This window comes from Erinaceus europaeus, chromosome 4, assembly GCF_950295315.1.
Source record: "Erinaceus europaeus chromosome 4, mEriEur2.1, whole genome shotgun sequence".
Taxonomy (NCBI): domain Eukaryota; kingdom Metazoa; phylum Chordata; class Mammalia; order Eulipotyphla; family Erinaceidae; genus Erinaceus; species Erinaceus europaeus.
This window is the reverse complement of record NC_080165.1, coordinates 21,509,512-21,532,618: the sequence shown is the minus strand read 5'-3', so window position 1 is coordinate 21,532,618 and position 23,107 is coordinate 21,509,512. Positions and strand designations below refer to the sequence as shown.

Genomic DNA, 23,107 nt, shown 5'->3' with positions numbered 1-23,107 from the left:
CTAGGGCACCATCCCTCAGGAGTGACTGGACTGAGATGGGAGGAGGGGGAGGGATGAGGAGGGGGCTGTCCCCAGAAGAGGACAAATGGCCCCCAAGAGGTTGGAAGGTCTGGCTTGTGCTTGTCCCTTAGAAGGTTCCAGATGTGTTGACTCCATGTGTAAAGAGAGAAGGGGCCAGGTGTTTCTGGAAGGAGCTGAGACACGCCCAGGCCTGGCCAGCTGAGTAGCAGGGATGACTCCCTGAAGAGCAGACTGGGAGAGGGAGTAAAGGAAGGAAAACACCCCTTTCTGCACCACCCCTGCACCTTGTCCCCAAGGGTTAAGCCCCTACCCCGTCTCCCAGTACCTTGTCTCCCTTTAATCACATCTGATACCGAGCAGCCCAGCGGGAACAAAGAGGCCATTTAGAGAAATGGGGCCGAGAAAGTGACCCCCACCCTCTGGGGCAGCCGCCTAGATGCCGGCACAAAGGCGGCGTTTCAGAGCTGAAATTTCAGCACCCAACTTGATTAAAGGATTCCACAGGCTTGGAGGAGGGTGGAAGGGGGTGTGAAGTCCAGTGCTCCCTGAATTAACCCTTTTCCAGAGCAGAAGCTCTTGCTCCTGTCCCCCTGTCCAGGTACGTCCATCATAGGCCCTGTCTCTCATGGACACCAGGCAAGCCTGGGTCCTGCTTTTCCTGGGGAGGGAGTGGCCAAGGGCAAGGGTGCACCAGCCAAGGAGTCAACTTCCCCACATCTGTCCCTGTCCACACACCACCAGACCCCACCCGGGAAGGAGGATCCCGCCTGATTGGTCCCCCTGAAGGCTGAGCAAGCAGCCCAGAGAGAAGAGCCTTGGAACCTAAAGCAAGTGGAGGGGGCTCTTGACCCCGGGACCCCTGTGTCACCATCACCCATTACCCATCCCAATCATCACATTTCCCCGTGACGGGACAAGGATGTCTCCAGAGGGTGGGGACAGGCGGATGTGGATATGCAGCCCAAGAAAGCGCGGGGAGGGGGGGGGGGGACAATGGGATGAGCACTAGGGACAGAGGGACAGCGTGGACAGGTGCACAGACCTCGCTCCAGCTGCTGACTGCACAGGCTGGGGAGGGCAGATCACTGCGCTCAAGCTTCCTGCTGGGGCACTGCTCCTGAAAGGGGATCCCAGGCCTTGATAAGAGGCTCGGGGCAGGTCCTCAGGAAACAATGGGTGGCTTGATGAGACCTGCTCTGTGATACTCCTGAGAAGGGAGAAGCCCCTGCAGCCAGTCCCCACTAGAGAGGAAATTGGGGGTTTCCGTGGCAACCAGCTCCCTGGGCACAAAGGCTGGTCTGTATGCGGGAAGGCAGCTGAGGTGTCTCCTGCAGCAGCCTTTGCTGGGAAAACGGGAGATGGGGGGGTGAGGCCCCTGCTGCTCCCCAAAGAGCAGACAGTGATGGGGCCAGTGAGGTGGGCAGCGGGGCCCGCAGGGACACGGAGGCAGGTGAGAGGAGGAACAGTTTATTATTTACAAGTACAACGACCGCAAGCAAGGACGCCGGGGTGCGGAGAGTCAGTCGGTGATGATGAGTTCGTCCACCCCCCAGTCTTCGTAGCTCCCATCTGGCAGGTAGCGGCGAATGATGATGGGGATCTTCCGGGCCCTGTGGCAAGGACAAATCACAAGCGTGTGGCGGGGTGTGTGCGGAATGTGGGGAGTCCAACCCCAGGAGCATCCTCTTGGGATTAGGAGTTAGTTCCTTTGTAGGAACAAAATTACAACAAAAAGAAAGCTGTATCCCACTGTGGGCACTGAAGGGACGAGGGGCGGTGTGGTAAGGCCAGCAGCAGCAGCAGGGCAATTCTGAGAGGCAGGCCAGGTGCCGGCCTCAACAGCCCTCCCCACCTCTTTCTGGTGGCTTGTGGGTTGACTCCTGGACGAACGGGGGGGGGGTACAGCAGAGACCCCAAGGGTGCCTCCCAGAGTTCTGACAGTGAACCATGCATGATCTGGCAACTTACTTGAGCTCTTTCATGGCGATGAGCAAGGGGTCTGTCTCCCCCTCCAGCTCCACCATCACGGGGGCGCACATCCTGCAGGGAGAGGGATAGGAGTTGGGAGGACCGCAAAAACAGGGGAAGTGCCCGACACAAAACCGGGAAGCCCAGTCCATAGACCAGACTGGGGCCCCGGGCTTCAGCTGGAAAGCTCTCCTTTTAGAGGGTGCGCACAGCAGGTGGGAAGCAGTGTCACAGTGAGGGCAGATGAGACCAGCACACTGGATTTACATTCTGCCTCCAAAGCTAATTCTGCCGACTGAAAACCTGAATTTCTCTGCAAATTCCAAGACCCTTATTTGAAAATGGAAACAGGCCCTGCCTCCACTACATGACAACTAAAAAGCCCACTGGCCAGCAGGGAGGGCTCACTGAGTGCCACGCTCTTTCCCCTCTCCACAGAGACCCCCATTTGAGGTCAGTGCTATCGCCACTGCCATTCCTCCAATGAGGACACTGAGGCATAGAGGGGCGGCACCTACCCAAGGTCACACAGCCAAGGTCTGAGTGCCGCCTGCTCCCACCTGCTGCACTGCCACCCCTCCCGCTAAGAACCGAAGACCCAGTCAGGAAGGAGCTGAGGGGCTCAGTGGTACTTCCATGCTCAGCCTTGTGAGACGCAAGTACCAGATAAAACAAAAGGAAAAGGGGGCGGGGCGGCGAGGCAGCGGCACTCCTGGTTAAGCACACACGTTACAGTGCACAAGGACCCACGTTCAAGCCCCTGGTCCCACCTACAGGGAGGTTTATGCGAGTGGTGAAGCAGGGCTGCAGTGTCTGTTTCTCTCCCCATCTCCTCCTTCCCTCTCGATTTCTGGCTGTCTCTATCCAATAAATAAAGATAAAAAAATAAAGGCCACAAGATATTAAAAAAAAAAAAAGGAAAGGAAAGGAAAGGACATGTGAACACAAGCCCAAGCTTCAGTAGTCCATGTGCTGTGCCGGCGTGTCACAGACTCCTGAGCCTGCAGCCACGGCAGTGCTCCACATGTCCGGCCCCTCTAATGCCGACACCTGGACCTGCCTCAGTCTCCCGTCTTGGCAGCACACAGTCTCAGAGGCCATCTTCCACCAGCCTTCACAATGGGCCTGAGGTCAGGAGCTTGCCAGCCCGCAGCCCTGGCTCGACCCCCCAGGCCATCAGGCAGAACCCTGTATGACCTTAGTCACCTTTCTGGCAACTTGTCCTGCTAACTCCCTGAGTTCACCGCACATTCCAGCCAGACCAACTACTCTGGCTCCCTGAACCACAGCCTGTTTCCCTCCAGCATTCTGTGAGTCCCTCATCTCCCTGCAGGCCTGCGAGGGGCTCGCGTGTCTCGCTAGGGAGAGCCTGTGCTGACGCTCAGTGCCCCGACTCACCACCCACCTGCTTCTCCTGGAGCCACTGTCACTGCTCATCTCAAAGTCGGCCACACACCTTACACAATCTTTAGCCTGCTACAGACTCCTAAAAACAAGCAGGCAAATGCCAACTGTAGCTCCCTCTTCCCAACGAAGCTATCCTGAAGGAGCCCAGCTCAAGTGTTCACTAATGGACCCCAAGTCTAACAATCAGCTGAATTACTAAGTGAGCCAAAAATCCAGTTCCCCAGGTTCTTGCCCAGAACCCCTAAGCAGAACCCTAGTAAAGGAGCCTAAGAACCTGCATTTGCAAAGCCCCTTAGGTAACTGAATCAGCCAGTCTGTGAGCCACCAGTGTGTTCACACAGAATGATACATTCGTGTTACATTACTATATTGACTTCAACCACTGTCCAAAGACTAAAAATGTCCTGAGAACAGAGACGAGGGCTTTAACTTTCCCACACCCCCTCAGCATGTATCTCAATTTCCCTAAAAGTTACAGTTTAGCTACGTGGCAACCCAAAGTCTCCCCGCTCCAGAGCCCTGCCCCACCAGGGAAGCTAGAAACAGGCTGGGGCTGTGGGTCAACCCGCCGATGCCCAGGCTCAGTGGGGAAGCGATTACAGAAGCCACACCTTCTGCACCCCAAAGAGAATTTTGGTCCGTACTCCCAGAGGGATAAAGAGTGGGGAAGTGGGGTTGGGCGATAGCACAGCGGGTTAAGTGCATGTGGCGCACAGCGCAAGGACCGGCAGAAGGATCCCAGTTTGAGCCCCCGGCTCCCCACCTGCAGGGGGTCGCTTTGCAGGCGGTGAAGCAGGTCTGCAGGTGTCTATCTTTCTCTCCTTCTCTCTGTCTTCCCCTCCTCTCTTTCTCTCTGTCCTATCCAACAACAAATGAAATCAACAATAACAATAATAACCACAACAAGGCTACAAAACGGGGGAAAAATGGCCTCCAGGAGCAGTGGATTCATGGTGCAGGCACTGAGCCCCAGCAATAACCCTGGAAGCAAAACAAACAAACAAACAAAAGAGCAGGAAGTTTCCAGGACCGGGCAGTAGCACACCAGGTTAAGCGCACATAGTACAAAGCACAAGGACACACGTAAGGATCCCGGTTCGAACCCCCAGCTCCCCACCTGCAGGGAGGTCACAAGTGGTGAAGCAGTTGTCTTTCTCTCTCCCTCTCTATCATCCCCTCCTCTCTCAATTTTTCTCTGTCCTACCCACTTAAATGTGGCAAAAATACTTTTCCTGATTTGCATAGATCTTATTTCTTTCCAAGTATGAATAACTCAAGAGCATTCACTCTCCCACAATATTCAGATGACAGTGTGCCTTTTAGTTAAGTCTCTGGTCACCCAAATATCCTTAGCAAGTGGCCGTGGAAAACATCAGCCGCCAGGTGGTGCTAATGAGTGCAAGTGAAACGCCACCAGAAAGCTACCAGGAAATGTCCAGCCCCTACAGAGTATGTGCTCGTGTGCCTCGTGCCAGGGGAAGACAGCCTTGGCAGCCTGGGGCCTTGCGGCAGGCGGTGGCAGACTGTGTCCCAGCTCTTAATCAGAAGGAGCACCACAGGCCCACTAAGTTGGGTCAGATCCAGCTCCTGGAGAAAGCAGGACGCAGTGACTCCCACCTTTTTAGGGCTCCACACTGTTCACCAACTTGTCACTCACACACTAGTGACATGGTCTCCAGGTCTGTGCTGAACGCAGCCAGAGAAGGGACTTTCAGGGCTACTCTCCGCCACTGACGGTGCCCAGAGGCCTGCACTGCCTGTGGCCCATGGAGTGAACAGCCAGCCGTCAGCCAGCCGTGAGTGGGCATGGTTAGCTGCACCTTTCTGCTGGCCACCCACGGGAGCTAGCTATTCTTCAACCAACTCCAAGCTTAGAGGACAGAAAGGGAAGGCTGCTAGTTTTCAAAATTCCCTGAGTCCCAACACTGATCTGAGCTTTCACATCTCTGTGGATTAGACACGGAAGGATTGCCCCCATCTCTGGGCTACCTCAAGTCAAGAACTCACACATCCCAACCAAAAAGTCCACAGTGACCTACAGTTCTCTGAATTTACTCTCTGCCTTTTCCCCCTCTATCCTGACAGGCAGTAATGGACTTCTGTACTTTGTTTTTCAACTATGCTGTTATGACTTCTCATGCTCAGATAGTATTTCTCTTAACAGGTCACTACTTCCCTGAGCACAGGGGTCTAGTTCTGAGCCTAGCACACTCTCTCCAGAGAGAAGCAGCACCTTATTCAGAATGCAGGAGTCTGTTCTCAGAGGCCAAGCTGGGCTGGACCAGTGGCCCAGAGGCTCACTGTGGCTGAGGAATGGACAAAGGGGCATACTCACGCGATCTGGAGGGCGCGGGTGCCCAGCACACGGGCTCGCTCATACTTGGTCATGTATAGTGTGGTGATTCGCTTCTGGTTGGCCTGTGGTCGCTCTCCAGAGGGGAGGATCTCAACATTCTCCTGGCCCTCCTGGACACCAAAATAGAAAAGAGGATGAACTTAGCATGGGGGGTGACAACAATGACTATACCCACTAGATGCAGAGGGCTTGGAGACAGGGTAGTTCCAGGACACTGGCCCCAGAAAAACAAGTCCCTAAACAAAAACAACCAATCCCGCTAGGTAGGAAGAGAGGAGCCAGCCCCCCGTATTTCAGAGAGGGTAACTGAGTCAATGGGTCAAGGGCCTCAAAAGTCAGGAGTGAAGATAGAATACACAGAACTGGACAATGGTGCGCCGGGCTGAGTGTACACAGGTTACCAAGTACAAGGACCCAGGTTCAAGCACCCAGTCCCCACTTGGGAGGGGAAGCTTCAAGACCGGTAGAACGGCGTTGCAGGTGTCTCTCTTTATCTCTCACTTCCCACTCAATTTCTATCTATATAATTAAATAAATAAATAGTAAATTTGAGGAATTATAAATAGGGCTTCAGCACCTTTGTTTAAAAAGCTCAGTCTGGAGTCGGGCGGTAGCACAGCGGGTTAAGCACACATGGCACAAAGCACAAGGACCAGCATAAGGATCCCGGTTTGAGCCCCAGGCTCCCCACCTGCAGGGGAGTCGCTTTACAAGCAGTGAAGCAGGTCTGCAGGTATCTGTCTTTCTCTCCTCCTCTCTGTCTTCCCCTTCTCTCTCCATTTCTCTCTGTCCTATCCAACAATGATGACAACAATAAAACAAGGGCAACAAAAGGGAGTAAATAAATAAATAGCTCAAGATCTCTCTCTCTCTTATACATTATGCTAAACGGCAGGTGCCTTAAGGTATACACGTGCAAAAAAGTCAGCAAGGAGTTCATGCTAGTCTAGAAGGACAGTAGGAACTGACAAGCTACAGAGGAGGCGCTGGGTTGAGCAGTTAGCATCAGCGGGATGGAGTGGCAACTTCGACTGCAGCTGGAAGGGCCCAGGGCTAAAAATACTGACCTCTTCCGCATTCTCCAGGTCATCTAATCCTTCGTCCTCCTCCACATCATCAAAGTCATCACCATCAAAACTGTACATGAAAAAGGGGCCAGTTAGAGCACCACTTACTAAATCAAAGAGGCCAGGCAGTGGCACACCTAGTACAGTGCACAAGGACCTGGGTTCAAGCCCCAGTGATAATCTTGGAAGAGAGAGACGGAGAGAGGGAGATGATGGTATAAAGAATCTTTATAGAAGAGGCTCCCCGGGAGTCGGGCTGTAGCACAGCGGGCTAAGCGCGGGTGGCGCAAAGCACAAGGACCGGCCTAAGGATCCCGGTTCGAACCCCGGCTCCCCACCTGCAGGGGAGTCGCTTCACAGGTGGTGAAGCAGGTCTGCAGGTGTCTATCTTTCTCTCCTCCTCTCTGTCTTCCCCTCCCTCTCTCCATTTCTCTCTGTCCTATCCAACAACGACAACAACAATAATAACTACAACAATAAAACAACAAGGGCAACAAAAGGGAATAAGTAAATAAAATAAATATATATATATAAAAAAAAGAAGAGGCTCCCCAATGTTCCTGCAGGGAGAAAGCTTCACAAGTGGTGAAGCAGGGCTGCAGGTGTGTCTCTGTCTCTCCCTCTCTCTCTCCTCCTCTTCCTCCTTACTATCTTGCACTCCCCTCTAAGTTTGTCTCTATCTAATAAATAAAAATAAATATTAAGGGGGTCAGGCGGTAGCACACCTGGTTAAACGTACACATTTCAGCGCTCGAGGACCCAGGTTCAAGCCCGTTCCCTATTTGCAAGGGGAAAGCTTCACAAGTGGTGAAGCAGGACTGTAGGTGTCTCTGCCTCTCTCCCTCTCCCTTCTCAATTTCTGTCTCTATCCAATATAAATAAATAATAAAAAGAAAAAAAAATAATGGAAAGAAATATATAAAAACTAAGAGTGGTCCAGGAGGCGGCGCAGTGGATAAAGCACTGGACTCTCAAGCATGAGGTCCTGAGTTCAATCCCCAGCAGCACATGGACCAGAGTGATGTCTGACTTCTCTCCTCCTATCTTTCTCATTAATAAGTAAAATAAAAAAAAAAAAAAAAAAAAACTAGATCAAAGAGGACAGAGATCGGAGGAACTCAAAAACCTAATTAGTGTACTTAGTGAGTAAATCTGATTTCTTTCCTATTTTATCTCACTAGTTCTCCAATCCAGCTAGGACTTACTCATCATCAGTATTCAGCTTTTCATTAGATCGGTCCCATCACTGGATAGCTATTTCCCAGTCTTAAAAAAAAATAAACCTCAGTCCTCAGGCTAGCCTGAGATGGGTCATCAGCTCTGGTTTATGGTGGTGCTGGGGATTGAACCTGAGACATTAGAGCCTCAGGCATGTGCCCAGCAGTTGTCTCAGCGTCTCTGTTACCCGCCCGTGAAGCTACCCGCCCGGCAAGAGCCTACAAATTTTAACAACAGGCATGAAAGTCTTTGGCTTAACCATTATGCTGAGGAGCATGAATACATCTTTTTTAAAGAAAAGAAAATGGCTTTGATGGAGCTATGGAGGTAAAAGTCTTTTTCTTTTTTTCTTTTTTTTTTTATCAGAGCACTCACTACTCAGCTCTGCCTTATAGCAGTGCAGGGGACTGAACCCAGGACTTGAGAGCCTCAGGCATGAAAGTCTCTTTGCATAACCATTACACTATACCCCCCACTCATACTTATTTTCTTTTTTAACCAGAGCATTGCAGAGCTCTGGCTTATGATGACGCAGGTTAAACCTGGGACTTCCGAGCCTCAGGCACGAGTCTCTCTGCATAACCATTAGGCCATCTCCTCGCCATTACTACTTGCATGCTTGAAGCACTGGTTTGCTCTCCAGCATCAAATATAAGATGGTGGTGCTGTGGCGTGTCTATCTTTGTCCCTGCCCCCTCCTCCCTCACACACATACATCGGCTCTTAAATGCACACGCAGTCCTGGAGCTAGCACAGTAGGTAAGCACACTGGATTCTTAAGCATGAGGTCCTTAGTTCAATCCCCAAAATCACAAGTGCCAGAGTGATGCTCTGGTCCTCCCTTTACCTCCGTCATAAATAAAGGATATTTTTTAAAATACACAAAAGAAACTTACTCCTCCCTTTCTCTTAAGAGATACCAGAGCACTACTTTGCCGTTCACGACACATGTTGGTTTTCTCTTTTTCTTTTTGCCACCAGGGTTATGGCTGGGGCCTGATGCCTATGCTACTAATACACCGCTCCTAGCAGCCATTTTTTTCCTTTTATCCCCCTATTTTTAAAAATATTTATTTATTTATTCCCTTCTGTTGCCCTAGTTGTTTTATTGTTGTAGTTATTATTGTTGTCATTGTTGTTGGATAGGACAGAGAGAAATGGAGAGAGGAGGGGAAGACAGAGAGGGGGAGAGAAAGACAGACACCTGCAGACCTGCTTCACCGCCTGTGAAGCGACTCCCCTGCAGGTGGGGAGCCGGGGGCTTGAACTGGGATCCTTACACCGGTCCTTGCGCTTTGCGCCACATATGCTTAACCAGCTGTGTTACCACCCGACTCCCTACCCCCCTATTTTTTATTTGACAGAACAGAGAGAAACTGAGAGGGGAGAAGAGATAGAGAGGGGGAGATAAAGGGACACCTGCAGACCTGCTTCACTGCTCATGAAGCGTTCCCCCTGCAGTGGGGAGCAGGGACTCAAAGCCAGGTCACCGTCCGGCCCTCTTTTTTCTTATTTTTATGTGGCAACAGGGATCTCATGTGTGCAAAGCATGTACTATACTGCTGAGCCACCTCCTGGACCCAATACTTATTTCTCTTTCACCTCCCCAGAGTCCCATCCCCATGCTTCTCTGGGTAACAAAATGCATGAGAGCTGTCTAACTTTACTATCTCCAGTTCTTTCCTTCCCTTCCTAGTCGGTCACAATACAATTAAGACTTTCACCTCCATAGCGCCATCAAAATCAGGGGACCGGGTGGTGGCAAACCTGGTTAAGCACATGTATTAAGTGCAAGACCTGGATTCAAGCCCCTGATCCCCACGTGCAGGAGGAAAGCTTCATGAGCGGTGAAGCAGGGCTGCAGGTGTCTGTCTGTCTCTCTCCCCGTCTGTCTCTGCTTTCCTATCAGTTTCTCTGTCTCTATCCAACAAAGAACAAAAATAAAAACATAAATTAGTAAAAATCAATTTAAAAAGATATATTCAGGCTATGAGGACAGCATAATGGTTTTGCAAGACTTTTCATGCCTTAGACTCCAATGTCCCAGGTTCAACCCTCAGCATCACCAGATGCCAGAGTGGAAACAGTGCTCTTACAATGCTCTTTCTCACAAAAACCTAATAATAAAAATGAAATATTTTTAAATGTACTCATTTATATATACTCATGAGAGAGGAGGAGAGAACCAGGGCATCACTCTGGCACATGTGATGCAGAGAGTGAGCTGGGGGCTCATGCTTGAGAGTCACTGCTCCACTCCCCTGGACGCAAAACCATTTTCCAAGTTCATTAATGAGTTTGGTGGAGCCAAACCTACAGGCAATTCTCCTGCGATGGCTCACACCTCAGACCGCTCCTTCCCTCTCCACACCGTCCCCTCACTACCCCCGCAGCTGCCTCAGCAGATGTTCTGGCTCTAACTCCAAAAGAAAAGCAGGGCCAGGTGGTGACGCACCTGGCTGAGAGCACGTTACGCCCCAAGAACCGGGTTCGAACCCCCAGCCCCCCACCTGCTGGGGGAAGGCTTCGCAAGTGGCAAAGCAGTGCTGCAGGTGTCTCTGTCTCTCTGTCTCCCCTCTCTCTTGATTTCTGGCTGTCTCTATCTGATAAACCAATCAAGATAATTTAAAATAAATATAAGGGCCAGGTGGTGGCGCACCTGGTTGAGCGCAGGTATTACAGTGCACAAGGACCCCCACCAGCAGGGGGAGAGCTTTGCGAGGGGTGACGCAGGGCTGCAGGTGTCTCTCTCCCTCTCTATCACTCCCTTCTTGATTTCTGGCTGTCTCTATCCAATTAATAAAAGATAATGCAAATTTTAAAAATAAGGCGGAGGATAGATAGCATAATGGTTATGCAAACAGACTCTCATGCCTGAGGCTCCAAAGTCCCAGGTCAGGTTCAATCCCTCCACACCACCATAAGCCAGAGCTGAACAGTGCTCTGGTTAAAAATAAATAAATTGGGAGTCGGGCGGTAGTGCAGCGGGTTAAGCGCACGTGGCGCGAAGCACCAGGACCGGCGTCAGGATCCCGGTTCGAGCCCCCGGCTCCCCACCTGCAGGGGAGTCGCTTCACAGGCGGTGAAGCAGGTCTGCAGGTGTCTGTCTTTCTCTCCCCCTCTCTGTCTTCCCCTCCTCTCTCCATTTCTCTCTGTCCTATCCAACAACGACAGCAGTAACAACAATAGGTACAACAATAAAAGCAACAAGGGCAACAAAAGGGAAGAAATACGTTTTAAAATCTTTTTTTAACTCAATAATAATAACTACAACAATAAAAACAAGGGCAACAATAGGGACTAAATAAATATAAATTTTTAAATAAATAAATAAATAAATAAACGCGGGCTGCACTGGACTAAATAAATATAAATGTTTAAATTAATTAATAAATAAGCAAACGCGGGCGGGCGGCACTGGCACTTGCTGCTGCCGCCGGGTGCCGCTACCTCCGCTCAGCCCACCACCTCGGGGCCCCAAGCCGGGTGACCCGCCCGGGCAACTTCCTGCCAGTCGGTAGACCCCAACCCCAAACACCACGCAGAGCCCAGACTCGTGGGAGTTTGCCGGAAGACACCTTCGCCCACTGATCCTCTCGGGAGCCTCCGTCGCGGCCAACGCTCCCGGCTGCCGCCGCACCTGTCCCGGACCCGCGAGCCCCCTCAACGGCCGTCCCCTCCACGGTCGCGCATGCTCGAGCCAGGCGCGCGCTTCATCAGCCCCTCCCGGGGCTCCTCATGGCCCCTCTATCCCCGCACTCACTTGTCCTCGTTGTCTGACATGACGCCCGCGCCACGAACACCCGGTTCCAAGAGCCGGACCCGCAGGGAGACCCGCGCACCACGCGCACCCACCTCGCGCTACGCCTGGGAAGTTCTGCGCCTGCGCCGTGTGACCCGGAAGCAAACACTTCCGGGAGCCGGGGTGGGTGCTGCGCGCATGCGCGAGGTCTTCGTTGCTATGGTCACCAGAGCGTCTTCCGGCTCGCTCCAGCCGCGGTGTCTTCGGTAGCTGCTTGGTTGGTGTTGGCCGCAGAGCCTTAGTGAAGGTCTCCGAAGCCGGGTCACCGCATTCCGTGAGGAACGGAACACCCAGATCGGTATTCGATAAAGGTGAGGTGTGATTTGGGAGCATCACTCAGCAGGCGGCGTCCTGAGCGGGGCGCTCCCACGCGCCCACCGTCCCAGGGAGCTTCCGTGGCACAGGTGCCCGGTGGAGAGGAGGTTCCCCGGAGCGGCTGTCGGTGCTCCTGCTCTGGGTGAGGGAATCCGGCCCTCTCCTCTGTGGCCTGACCCCGCCCCAGACTCTGGACGAAGTAACGGGAGCAGAGGTTGGGACTGACTCTCCGCTTGTGTGTCTGTGGCTTCCCCTCCTCAGCCCTCCCATGGCTTCCCAAGATGGAGTGGAGCCAGCGACCCGAGGGACGGAGCTGTCGCGGTGCCGCAGGCCGCCCGCCTACACGGCGGAGACCCGCAGGCTGCTCGGAGGTCAGTGCGCCGAGGGCTGATGCGGGAGAGCAGCGGGGCAGTTTCCCTTTGTGCCTCCACTTCCCCCCGACTTGCTCTGCAACTTGGAAAGTAACGTTCTCGTTCTACGAGTCAGAAGCCTGGGCTTCAAAAGTGTTCAGGCCCTGCAACTTAAGAGTCCAAAAGTCAAAGAATTGGGGCTGAGAAGGTAGCATAATGGTTATTAAAAAAAAAAATTGGACTCTCAAGCATGAGGTCCTGAGTTCAATCCCCGGCTGCACAGGTACCAGAGTGATGTCTGGTTCCTCTCTCCTATCTTTCTCATTAATAAATAAATTTTAGCGCAGCGAGTTAAGCGCATGTGGCGCAAAGCGCAAGGACCCCTGTAAGGATCCCCGATCGAGCCCCCGGCTCCCCACCTGCAGGGGAGTCGCTTCACAGGCGGTGAAGCAGGTCTGCAGGTGTCTGTCTTTCTCTCCTCCTCTCTGTCTTCCCCATCTCTCTCCGTTTCTCTCTGTCCTAACAACGACGACATCAACAACAATAATAATAATAACTACAACAACGATGAAAAACAACAAGGGCAACAAAAAGGGGAAATAAGTAAATATAATAAAAACTTTAGTGCCTGGGGCACTGAAAGTCCCAGATTCACTTCCCAGCAGCACTATAAACCAGAGCTGAGCCATTCCAAACTGGTGGGGAAAAAAGGCGGGAGTAGACAGCATAATGGTTATGCAATGAGACTCTCATGCCTGAGGCTCCAAAGTCCCAGGTTCAGTCCCCCGCACCACCATAAGCCAGAGCTGAGCAGTGCTCTGGCAAACAAAACACAGGAAGTTTAGAGTTAGGCCCAGGAGGCGCAGTAAATGAAACCTTGAACTCTCAATTATGCCATCACAGGTACCACCCCTGCCATCACACGTGCCAAAGAGATACTCTGGTTTCTTTCCGGGGGAGCTGTGTCGCCTCCTTACCCACCACCATCACCAAGATGCAGCCGCAAGGATGTGCTGTCAGTCATACTACCAAATGCATTGTCCTGCATCGGGCGGGCATAACGTGCTTGCTTGAGCAGCACACACACTTTAGTTGGACCCCATTGGATCAGTGTCTGACTGTCTCTTAGATCATGAACTCATCCGGGCAGGGACCAACAACTGTAGCTCCAGTCCCTGGCAACCGTTTAATGATACTTGTCCTTTACTCACTTGACAAAAACGAAAGCCTATTTAATGTGTTTCAGATGTTGTTCTAAGTGCTGGGTAAGCAGCAGCCATTCCAAACCACCCCACCCCACCACCACCACCACACTGAAGGACACTTTGGTGTCGTGTGGTTTTTTTTTTCCCTCTCTCTTCTGAAAGTCATCCTGTAGTAGTGGAACCCTAGAGATGACACACACACAGCAGCAGCAGCGGCAATTCTTGCTCTAAAGGAGGCTCATATGCTAGTTGGAGACTAACAATGAAATAAATGGAGCTTCCATAGTGGTGAGTGCTACAGAAATAAATGAAACAGGAGGCATAGTCAGGTGCAAAATAGGAGCAGGAGATGAGTTTCAAAATTCTAAAAATGTGAAATGAGGGCATCTGCCTGCAACCCAGGAGCCCTCACCAGAGCGCTTTGTCTTGCAGTGATGATGAAGGAATCCAAGCTGACTAACTTCCAACAGCGCCACCTCTTGGACACCATGAACCGTAAGAGGCAATTTCCAAAGGAGTCTGGGCCACATACATTGCCACTGTGCGTCCATATTAAGGGCATAGAGAGGCTCCTTTTCAAAGATACAAAATTCCCACCTGCAGGGGAGTTGCTTCACAGGCAGTGAAGCGGGTCTGCAGGTGTCTATCTTTCTCTCCCCCTCTCTGTCTTCCCCTCCTCTCTCCATTTCTCTCTGTCCTAACAACGACGACAATATCAACAATGATGACAACAACAACAATAAAAAACAACAAGGGCAAGGACAACAAAAAGGAAATAAATAAATTTTTTAAAAACTTATGATTAAAAAAAAGATAAAAAATTAGTATTTCTGACCTTTGCCCCTGGGAATCAGTCTTGTGGGGGTGCTTTTTTTCTCTCCTGGACATGGACCCTGATAATTGGAAACTTCTGGTGGTCCAGCACCAGCTGACCTTCCCAGGGAATCAACCTGATGGGAGACATTCTGCCCAGCCCAAACACTGCTGCTGTCACCTGCCCCTCCGGCCACACCCATACCACAGAAGCTAGCTGTAGGAAAGGACAATATGTTTGGCTTATGGTGGTGCAGGGATTGAACCTGGGACTTTGGAGCCTCAGGCACAAGAGTCTACCCCTCCGCCCATGCCATTTTTTTAAACTTAACTTTTTAAAAAAGAGTTCATAGAGGCCCTTGAATATTTTATTTATTGGAGAGAGAAACTGAGAAGGAACAGGGAGATGAAACTGGGGGTGGGGCTGCTCTGGGTTAGACAATAGGATGACTGAGCAGAGGCACCAGCCAACCAGAAAGGAGGGGACACTTGGCTGAGCTGGGGGGAGGCAGTGGGGATGGAGAAGAGGAGGGGCTGGCCACCCATTCCATCTCTCCTTGTCCAGGGACCAGGCAAGCTTAGGACCCCATCTAGAAAACTAAAAGCGCCACACGAAGGAAGACTTGATGTACAAGAATGTTTATTGCAGCATTGTTTGAAGTAATAAAAACAAATGAATTGAAAGCAGCCTGGAATTTTGAAACTAGGAGAGTGGTCAAATAAATAATATATCCATTCTACTAAGGACTAGTATACAGCTATAAAAAATAAGTTATATATATATGGGTTGATCTGGAAAGATGTCCAGGATAAATTGTTAAGATTCTGTTACTGAATATAATACAACAGGATCCAGTGTATGAAAAAAAAAGTCTTATACATGCACATTTATCTTGGGACATGTTTGTGGAAGTATCAGAACATCTGGAAGGAGGCTAGCACATTGCTGTCATGGCTCACTGCGGAGGTGGGGGCTGAGGGGGGAAGGAAGGGAAGACTTCTGTTCTACTGGACTTGTTCTAACAGGCAGGTAGCACTTTTGTAAATTAGAAAGCCAGTCAGGCACCCCCCCCATACCAACTATAACCCTCCCTTTGCCAGGAGGAGACGCTCTGCCCCTACAGTGCAGCCCAACAGCCAGCCAGCGGGTGCTGCCTCCCAAGCAGCCGGCCGGGGCCCCCGCCATCCACCTGCCCCCCATCCTGGCAGCCCGGTCCCACCTCCGCCCCGCCAGCATGTGCCAGGCCAATGGGGCCTACAGCCGGGAGCAGTTCAAACCTCGGGCCACCCGTAAGTGAAAGGGTCCGGACCCCCGTGAGGGGCTAGGGCGCAGGCGCAGGCAGCGTCTAGCCAAGCTCTCACTGCTGACACCGTGCTCCTGAGCTCTGCCACGTGTTAGCAGAGGGAAGGGGGTGCAGGGAAAAGCAGTTAGTTGGCAGGCACTGTTAGAAATGTTTTCCAGGACTGGGAGACAGCTCATCTGGTAGACAGCAGGATCATGTTCAAGGTCCTGGCTTCAAGCCCCAGCACCACATGGGAGCACCAGAGCTCCAAGGGAAGCTTCAGGGATGGTAGAAGGGCACTGTGGTATCTCTCCCTCGCTAGCTCACAGAATCGAGAAGCCGGCCTGGCGGCAGTGGCGGTGTACATACATACATAAGGCCCCGTGGCTGCACTGCACTAAAAAAAAAGAAAGAAAGGAAACAGAAACAAAGAAACAAACAAAACATGATTTCCAGAGCTCACTGACTAGCTGTATCCTACCTTTCCTCAGGAGTATCTGTCAGGCCACCCCCACCCCCACCAGCCTACCGCATGGAGACATTTGCCACCACCCCCACCTACCCCAGCCCGTCTGGCGTCTCTAGACCCGGACCCTCCTGTAGTTCCACGCAGCCCACACTTGGTGGTCACTGAGTTCTGGCCTGCTCCTCGTCAGGGCAGTATGTGGGCTTTGACAACATGCTGTGGACTCTCTGAACCCCTTCCTGCCTGTCTGGACACGAGGGGATTGCACATGGCCCTGGAGCCTGGCACCAGCGTGCTCACTGGAAGCCCTGACCATGCACAGAGGTGCCTCAGGTAGCCATTTCTGGGGCCTCCAGGAGACCTGGAGAAGGAGAAGCGAAGGCTCCAGAACATCTTTGCCACTGGGAAGGACACAGAGGAGGGGAAAAGAAAGCCTCCTCCCCTGCAGCAGGAGGAGCAGCCCCCACAACGGGATCGCTTCCAAGAATGTAAGCCTCCGAGGGCCGCCATGCTGGGAGGGGAAGTGCACGCCAGGAGACCCCGAGACCCCCAGTCACACTGCTGAGTCCTCTCCCCGAGAGACAACTCTGCTGTCCCACCCTCCCAGCAGCCTGCCACCCACCACCCAGTGCACTGATGGTCCTTCTCCCTGCCCAGTGATACAGGAAGTCCAGGAGAGAAAGGAATTCCTGGCTGACATGGAGGCCCTGGGCCAGGGCAGACAGTACCGAGGGATCATCCTTACTGAAATCTCCCAGGTAGGAGAGGCTACGGGGAGCTGGGCGGGGCTGGGCCCACTCAGTGTGGACCATCAGGTGTGCAGTCAACTCCAGCTGTCCCTCACATCTGGGGCAGCTCCTTGAGTCCCTACCCTGACCCCCAGCTCTCTGTTGCCTTTAGCAGAAGCTACAGGAAATGGAAGACATTGACCATAAGAAGAATGAGGAACTCCGGAATGCTCTGGCCAACACTTAACCTCTCCCCAGAGATGAGGGGGTAGCCCACCTGCACTGCAGCCCACCCACCTTCAGCTATGGCACACAGCTACCCAGCACTGCCTGGCATCCAAGCAAACAGTCCACCTCTCTGAGCGTGAGCTGACTTGTCCTGGACATCCTTCCAGGGTCTCTGCGACCCAGCCACAGAAACAGACACAAGTTCCGGGTCTTTCCTCAGGCCCTACATCCAAGGACAGCAAGGCCCAAGGGCCTCCAGCCTGTGTCTACACACATGGTTCTCTGGACTTGGAATGAGCATCTGTGTGAGGGCCTACAAATTGCCATAGGATGTTTAACCACTCTACTTAGCTGGCCAATAAAGCCTACTCACACAGGTCATTGCACTCACCGTTTGTTTTCTGAGGGGTAAGGCTTATTTGTCTCAGGAGTGAGAATTCTGCAGGTACAGGTGGCTTCCAGCTGTCTGCCTCCTTCTAGTGGAAGCGGCACTTCTCGGGTGGCCTGTGGCCAGGCACTGTGGTGGGTGCTGACTGGCTTCTCAGTTGCTCTGTCTGTAAGCCCCGGCAAGGGCCCTACTCCACATGTGAGAACTAAGGCTCACTCAGCTAGCATGGGGCCCAGTCAGGGCCAGAAGTGAGCATCTTCCATCATTCCCACAGGCCTCAAAGAAACACGGAGGGGGGGGCACTGAAGGAGCCCTGGCTTTGGAGTTCCAGCCCCAGCCTCTGATCACAAAATAGGCCCCAGACCTGCACTCAACCCACAGCAGCCCCTCGTTTGACAGCCAGGAGCCTCCGTTCTCTAATACCCATTCTGCTCCTGCCCCCGTACGTCAAAACCAGAAATTCCAACCACCTGCATGTATATAAACATGTAACCCTACCAGGCCCTGTGACCCAAGTTTTTGTTTCCAAAATAAACATGGCCCTCAACAAATAAACCTCAAGTAAGTGGAGAGGCCAACTCAAAAACAGGCTAAGAAGATTCCAGGGGAAGCCCAAGTCCACACTCCCTCCCTACCAGCCACCTTCCCTGTCCAAGACCCATGGCATGGCCCGAGGCGGCATACTGGAGCAGGCTGGTACAGCACCAGGCTGCCCTGGACTCAAACCCAGAGTAGCTGCCAACAGCTTTTGAAAACTGGGTGATTCTGCCAGCACTGGGCCCACACTCCCACAGGCTACAGCTGTCTGACATGAGGAAGGACTGCCCCTTCCCCTGTGGCAGACACCCCATTCACCCGTCCCCACTGCCAGACACCCCATTCACCCGACCCCACTGCCAGCGTCTCCTGATGCCTGGGCAGCCCACTGGAGGCCTCCCTCAGGTTACACCAGCCGGACTGAAAGGCCCTGGAGATGGCAACCCCCGGCTACAGGACGATGGTGGGGCCAGCACGGCAAGGCCTGCAAAGGAGGGAGGTCTTGCCTGGTGGCAGGCAGTGAGGGCCAAGGCTACCCCGAAGGGGGACCCCGCACGCCTTCCTGGCCAACTACAGGACCATCAGGGAGAAGGCAGAGGAGGAGGAAAAGGCATCCCAAGGATGCAGGGCGCTTGCAGCTGAGGTCGCGTATCCTTTTATTGTTGGCACAGAAAGTCCCTGGGAGTTAACACAGTAGAGTCTCCCCGCAGGTGTCACGGGGAAGGTCCTAGAAATAGCTCTTGGCAATAAAGCTTTGACCAAGAGCTGTCCCCACCAGCCACTCCTCTCCCCCTGCCATCCCAGTGGGTGAGTGGCCATCAGTGCTTCAGTAGGAGCAGGCCAGGAGAGAATGGACACAGATGAGAACGGAGTGAGGAGATGGGCCTGAGATGAGCACAGAGCCCAGGCTCCGCTTGCCCATCCAAGGCTGGTGAGGGTGGGCTGCAGAGTGCTGAGAGTCGAGCTAGCACCTGCCGCAGCAGACCTTGCCTCAAGCTCAGCATGAGGGCCAGCCTGCCACTGCGGTCACATCAGAGTCCTCTGGGGCATCAGATGGAGGGCCCGCCCCGTCTCAAAAGGAGACCCTCCCTCGGTCCCAGACCAGAAAGTGAGGCTTCCTATAGGAAGACCAAGAGCAGAGGGGACCGCCTCCTAGAACTCTGAGGAAGGACAGATGACTGGAGCTATCCGTCAGGCCTATTCATGTCTGCGGACACTACCTAACCCAAACTTGGAGAATAAATAGAGCTCCTGAGTGTGGAGAAAGGGCCGACTATGAGAGGGAGGCAGGGCCCAGCGCCAGGGCTGGAGCAGGAAGCAGGAGGCAGGGAAAGACCTTGTCGGTGGAGACCCAGCAGTGGGTCAGAATTCTGGCAGCTTTAGAAGACAAGCAGGTGCTGCCATCATGGTGGGCTGCTCGGACAGGGAGCCACCCTGCCCCTCCCTCATCAGTCACAGCATCTGGCATCACCAGAGCCTCTAGGCAGGGCTGAGTCACAGCTGCCCGCAGCTCAGAGAAGAAAGAATAAAACTCTTGGGCCCAGAACAGCCCAAAGGCCCTGAGGAAAGAGAGCCCAGAGCCCCGCCCTGAAGTCATCTTTCCTCTCCAGTGATCCTGAAGGGACACGCAGCCTCACCCCCATAGAGGGGCCTAGCCCAGGTGACAAGCCTGGAGTATGCAGGGCCCCCTAGCTCCTGTCCCCAGGGGACTTGCTCTTGGTGTCACGCTTGTTTCCTAATAGCTTCAGCACCTTCATGGTCTTGAACTTGCCCTTCTTCTTGCCCTCGGCTTCAGCCTCCTTCTGGAACTCTGCAGGCAAGAAAGGGGAGTGAGCCTGGGGTGCAGGCCAGGCAGGAGTGTGCAGGGGTCCGGGAGCACTGCCCAGCAAGAGCCAGGTCACTTCACCACTGGAGCCTCTGGTTACCAGGTTAGGATGGGACCACCCCTGTTCCCAGTGTTGAGATACGGACTAGGATATAAACAAATGTGGCAGTGATCTAGGAACTCAGAAGCACATCAGACATTTATGTGTGTGTGTGTGTGTGTGTGTGTGTGTGTGTGTGTGTGTGTATTCTTTCTAATTTGTTGATAGGATGGAGAGAAGTTGAGAATGGGGGGGACTGAGAGGGAAAGAGAAAGAGATACCTGCAAACCTGCTTCATGGCTCATGAAGCGTCCCCCCTGCAGGTGGGGATCGAGGGCTAGAATCCTTGTGCAGGCTGTGTGCTCAGCCAGGTGCATGACTCCCTGCCCCCAGCACCAATTTATCTTTAAAAGGCTCCAGGGCAGAGAAGCGCCTGAGCAGGCAGCGCTCATGCCTTCACACAGGAGGCCCTGGCTCAGCCCCCGCACCACAAGATCAACACAGCACTGAGGGAGCTCTGTGGATGGAGTGGACCTTTGGTGTCTCTCCCTCTCTGCTCTCTGAGTCTAAAATAAAAAAAGAAGAGGGACTCGGGAGGTAGCACAGCGGACTAAGCACAGGTGGTGCGAAGCACAAGGACTTGCGTAAGGATCCCGGTTCAAGCCCCCGGCTCCCCACCTGCAGGGGAGTCGCTTCACAGGCAGTGAAGCAGGTCTGCAGGTGTCTGTCTTTCTCTCCCCCTCTCTGTCTTCCCCTCCTCTCTCCATTTCTCTCTGTCCTGTCCAACAACAACGACATCAATAGCGACAATAAAACAAGGGCAACACCATGTTCAGCGGGGAAGCAATTACAGAAGCCAGACCTTCCACCTTCTGCAACCCTCGATGACCCTGGGTCCATGCTCCCAGAGGGCTAGAGAATGGGAAAGCTATCAGGGGAGGGGGTGGGTTATGGAGATTGGGTGGCGGGAATTCTGTGGAGTTGTACCCCTCCTACCCTATGGTTTTGTTAATTAATCCTTTCTTAAATAAAAAATAAAAAAAAAACAAGGGCAACAAAAGGGAAAATAAATAAATATTAAAAAATTAAAATAAAAAAAAAGAAAAATGGGGCCAGAGAGGCAAATATGCACAAGGCCTGACTGAGTTCACTCCCTGGCACCCCATGAAGTAAGTAAAGGACCGGAGTCCCCAGGCTGAGGCTCACACCTCTGAATTATCACACACACACACACACACACACACACACACACACACACACACACACACACACACACACCACCAGCTACCTGTGCATGGAGAAATCTCAGATCACCTGGCCCATCCCCAGGCAAGGAAAATGAGTGTTTCTGAAAGTGACTAGCACCACTGAGCTTGGTACACGCCAGGCCTGGCCCCATCACTCGCACACATTAGCTCAGTCATCTTGCATTCTAGGAAAGAGGGCTCTGTGGGGAGTGTAGGCTGTGGCTCAGGCACCCCTTGATGCGCCAGATCTAGACCAGACTCCATAGCCTGACGGGAATCCTGCCTTCACCACATCACCACACAGCAGCTCCCTGGTGAGGCCGAGCACAGCCAGGCTGCTAACTCTCATCCTGCACGCTTCGACCACTGCAGGCGCTAGCTGAGGAAGATAGGTCCTGTGGCTCCTAGCCCACGGCAGGCCGAGGAGGCACACACAGCACAGGGGAAACGCTCTACACACACACACACACACACACACACACACACACACACACACACACACACACACACACACACGGTCCTCCCAGCAGGCACCTGCACAGCGACGCACAGCCTCTAGCCAGGCGCAGCTTTCTAGCTGCAGGTGGGTCTCCTCACCCAAAGCTCCGCCTCCCCCAGGATACAGCAGCTGGAGTCTACTTATGCCCTGCTTGGGGTGCCATCCCCAGCTCACCCACCAAACCCCACACCCCAAGGGCCTCACCTTTCTTCCTGATCATGGCTTCCAGCATTTTGTCCTCCTCTTCCTCCCTGAAGTGAGAAAGGGCCTGATGGTGACTATCCCTCTGCCCCCAAGTCGAGCCCTTCCCTTGGGCTCCCCAGCCCCTGCTGTTGTCACCTCTGCCGGTCCTCATCCAGGCAGTTGACAATGGCATTGCGCTGCTCAATAAGGGTCACGAGCTCCTGCATCAGCACCTTCTCCCGGCCCCAGTCCTCCTCCGTCCAGTCCTTCTCTGCCCAAGGGGAAAGGAAACAGGGTGTGAATGGTGGGAAACCTCCTACCTGCCTAGGGACCCATGAGCTAAGGGGGCCTGGGGGCTAGTTGGCTGTGGGCTGGGTACCACATCCTTGGCTAGGGATTACAAGCTTTCTGAGAGACGAAGGTTACTATAGAAGAGATTATGGGTAATATGTTGCCACACACACACAACAGGTCTAGGGGATGGATAGCTTTCCCTGTGTACACGTGCAGAAACCAAGGCCCAAGGGAGCCAAATCCTTGACCAGTGTCACTAAGCTCAGGCAGCCCAGCACCCCCAAGCTAAGATACCATCCTCTGGCTTACGGGTCTCTCCCCTCCAAAGATAGCACGGGCTCAGGGAGATAAGCCCGGCAAGTGCTGCCACCACACAGAGGGCCTGGGGGACACCAGTGTCATGCCCACTGGGGCCACGAGGTGTCGCTGTGGCTCCCTCTGGGTGGGGGGCCGCTCCAGCCTCAGGGAAGAGTGGGAGTGACTCAGGAGGCAGGGGAAGGCTGGGACATTCTGTGGTTTCTCCAGGGACACTCCAGCCTCTGAGTCACATCCAGCCTCCCCAAGTTCCCCAGTTTGCAGGGGGAGGGAGTCACAGGCCCAACAGCAGGTACACTGTGTGCAGGGCGGGAGCCAGACGTCCTAGCTCCTGATCGGTGAAATGGAATGACACTGCCCGCCACCACCCAAGGCCGGGCCAGGGCATCACAAGTGGTCAGAGACCGGGTTCCCTGGCCAACCACCCCTCGGGGATGCCATCTCTCAGCCACAGCCACGGTTCACCCCACATCATGACCACAAACCCCAATACCATACCGCAGAGAGCGCACAGCACACACAACTGCTGCCTCACGGAAACCCAGGGAGGGT

General features: G+C 53.3%; 3 protein-coding genes across 8 annotated transcripts in view; 1 reads left to right on the top strand and 2 right to left on the bottom strand.

Annotated features, from left to right (window-relative positions):
• Positions 1-1,472: 1,472 nt before the first annotated feature.
• On the bottom strand, positions 1,473-11,940 carry POLR2F (RNA polymerase II, I and III subunit F). Its single transcript, XM_007519328.3, has 5 exons — positions 11,801-11,940; positions 6,820-6,889; positions 5,732-5,862; positions 1,990-2,061; positions 1,473-1,631 (listed from the first exon to the last, which is right to left on the bottom strand). The coding sequence occupies exons 1-5, from the start codon at positions 11,818-11,820 to the stop codon at positions 1,541-1,543; spliced, it is 384 nt and encodes a 127-aa protein (XP_007519390.1). The 5' UTR covers positions 11,821-11,940; the 3' UTR covers positions 1,473-1,540.
• A 57-nt stretch (positions 11,941-11,997) lies between these two features.
• C4H22orf23 (chromosome 4 C22orf23 homolog) lies at positions 11,998-17,606 on the top strand. Of its 5 annotated transcripts, none has more exons than XM_060188958.1 (7): positions 11,998-12,150; positions 12,416-12,525; positions 14,142-14,204; positions 15,624-15,812; positions 16,628-16,759; positions 16,929-17,029; positions 17,172-17,606. In XM_060188958.1, exons 2-7 carry the CDS (start codon positions 12,423-12,425, stop codon positions 17,244-17,246), a joined length of 663 nt encoding a protein of 220 aa, XP_060044941.1. In that variant the 5' UTR covers positions 11,998-12,150; positions 12,416-12,422; the 3' UTR covers positions 17,247-17,606. The 5 variants fall into 5 exon arrangements, with proteins under 5 accessions (XP_060044941.1, XP_060044943.1, XP_007519458.1 ...); XM_007519396.3 differs by having other exon boundaries at positions 11,999-12,150; positions 17,175-17,606; XM_060188960.1 differs by lacking the exon at positions 14,142-14,204 and having other exon boundaries at positions 17,175-17,606.
• Positions 17,607-18,791: 1,185 nt separating this feature from the next.
• Positions 18,792-23,107, bottom strand: part of MICALL1 (MICAL like 1) — a 35,648-nt gene continuing 31,332 nt past the window's right edge. For both annotated transcript variants that reach the window (XM_060188952.1, XM_060188953.1), the window contains 3 exons: positions 22,103-22,217; positions 21,968-22,014; positions 18,792-19,962 (listed from right to left, as the gene is read on the bottom strand). In XM_060188952.1, the coding sequence (XP_060044935.1) occupies positions 19,841-19,962; positions 21,968-22,014; positions 22,103-22,217 (284 nt within the window). In that variant the 3' untranslated portion in view covers positions 18,792-19,840. The remainder of the gene's footprint in view (positions 19,963-21,967; positions 22,015-22,102; positions 22,218-23,107) is intronic.

What these genes read in the sequence shown, in the direction of transcription:
- POLR2F (XM_007519328.3), bottom strand. Translation starts at nt 11,820, where the DNA reads ATGTCAGACAACGAGGACAA. An exon ending in ACCTGGAGAATGCGGAAGAG is followed by an intron (nt 5,863 to 6,819) that starts GTCAGTATTTTT and finishes TTTGGTGTCCAG; the next exon opens with GAGGGCCAGGAGAATGTTGA. An exon ending in ACCCGCGCCCTCCAGATCGC is followed by an intron (nt 2,062 to 5,731) that starts GTGAGTATGCCC and finishes CTCTCCCTGCAG; the next exon opens with GATGTGCGCCCCCGTGATGG.
- C4H22orf23 (XM_016186536.2), top strand. Translation starts at nt 12,423, where the DNA reads ATGGCTTCCCAAGATGGAGTGGAGCCAGCGACCCGAGGGACGGAGCTG. An exon ending in GACCCGCAGGCTGCTCGGAG is followed by an intron (nt 12,526 to 14,141) that starts GTCAGTGCGCCG and finishes TTTGTCTTGCAG; the next exon opens with TGATGATGAAGGAATCCAAG. An exon ending in CCTCTTGGACACCATGAACC is followed by an intron (nt 14,205 to 15,623) that starts GTAAGAGGCAAT and finishes TCCCTTTGCCAG; the next exon opens with GAGGAGACGCTCTGCCCCTA.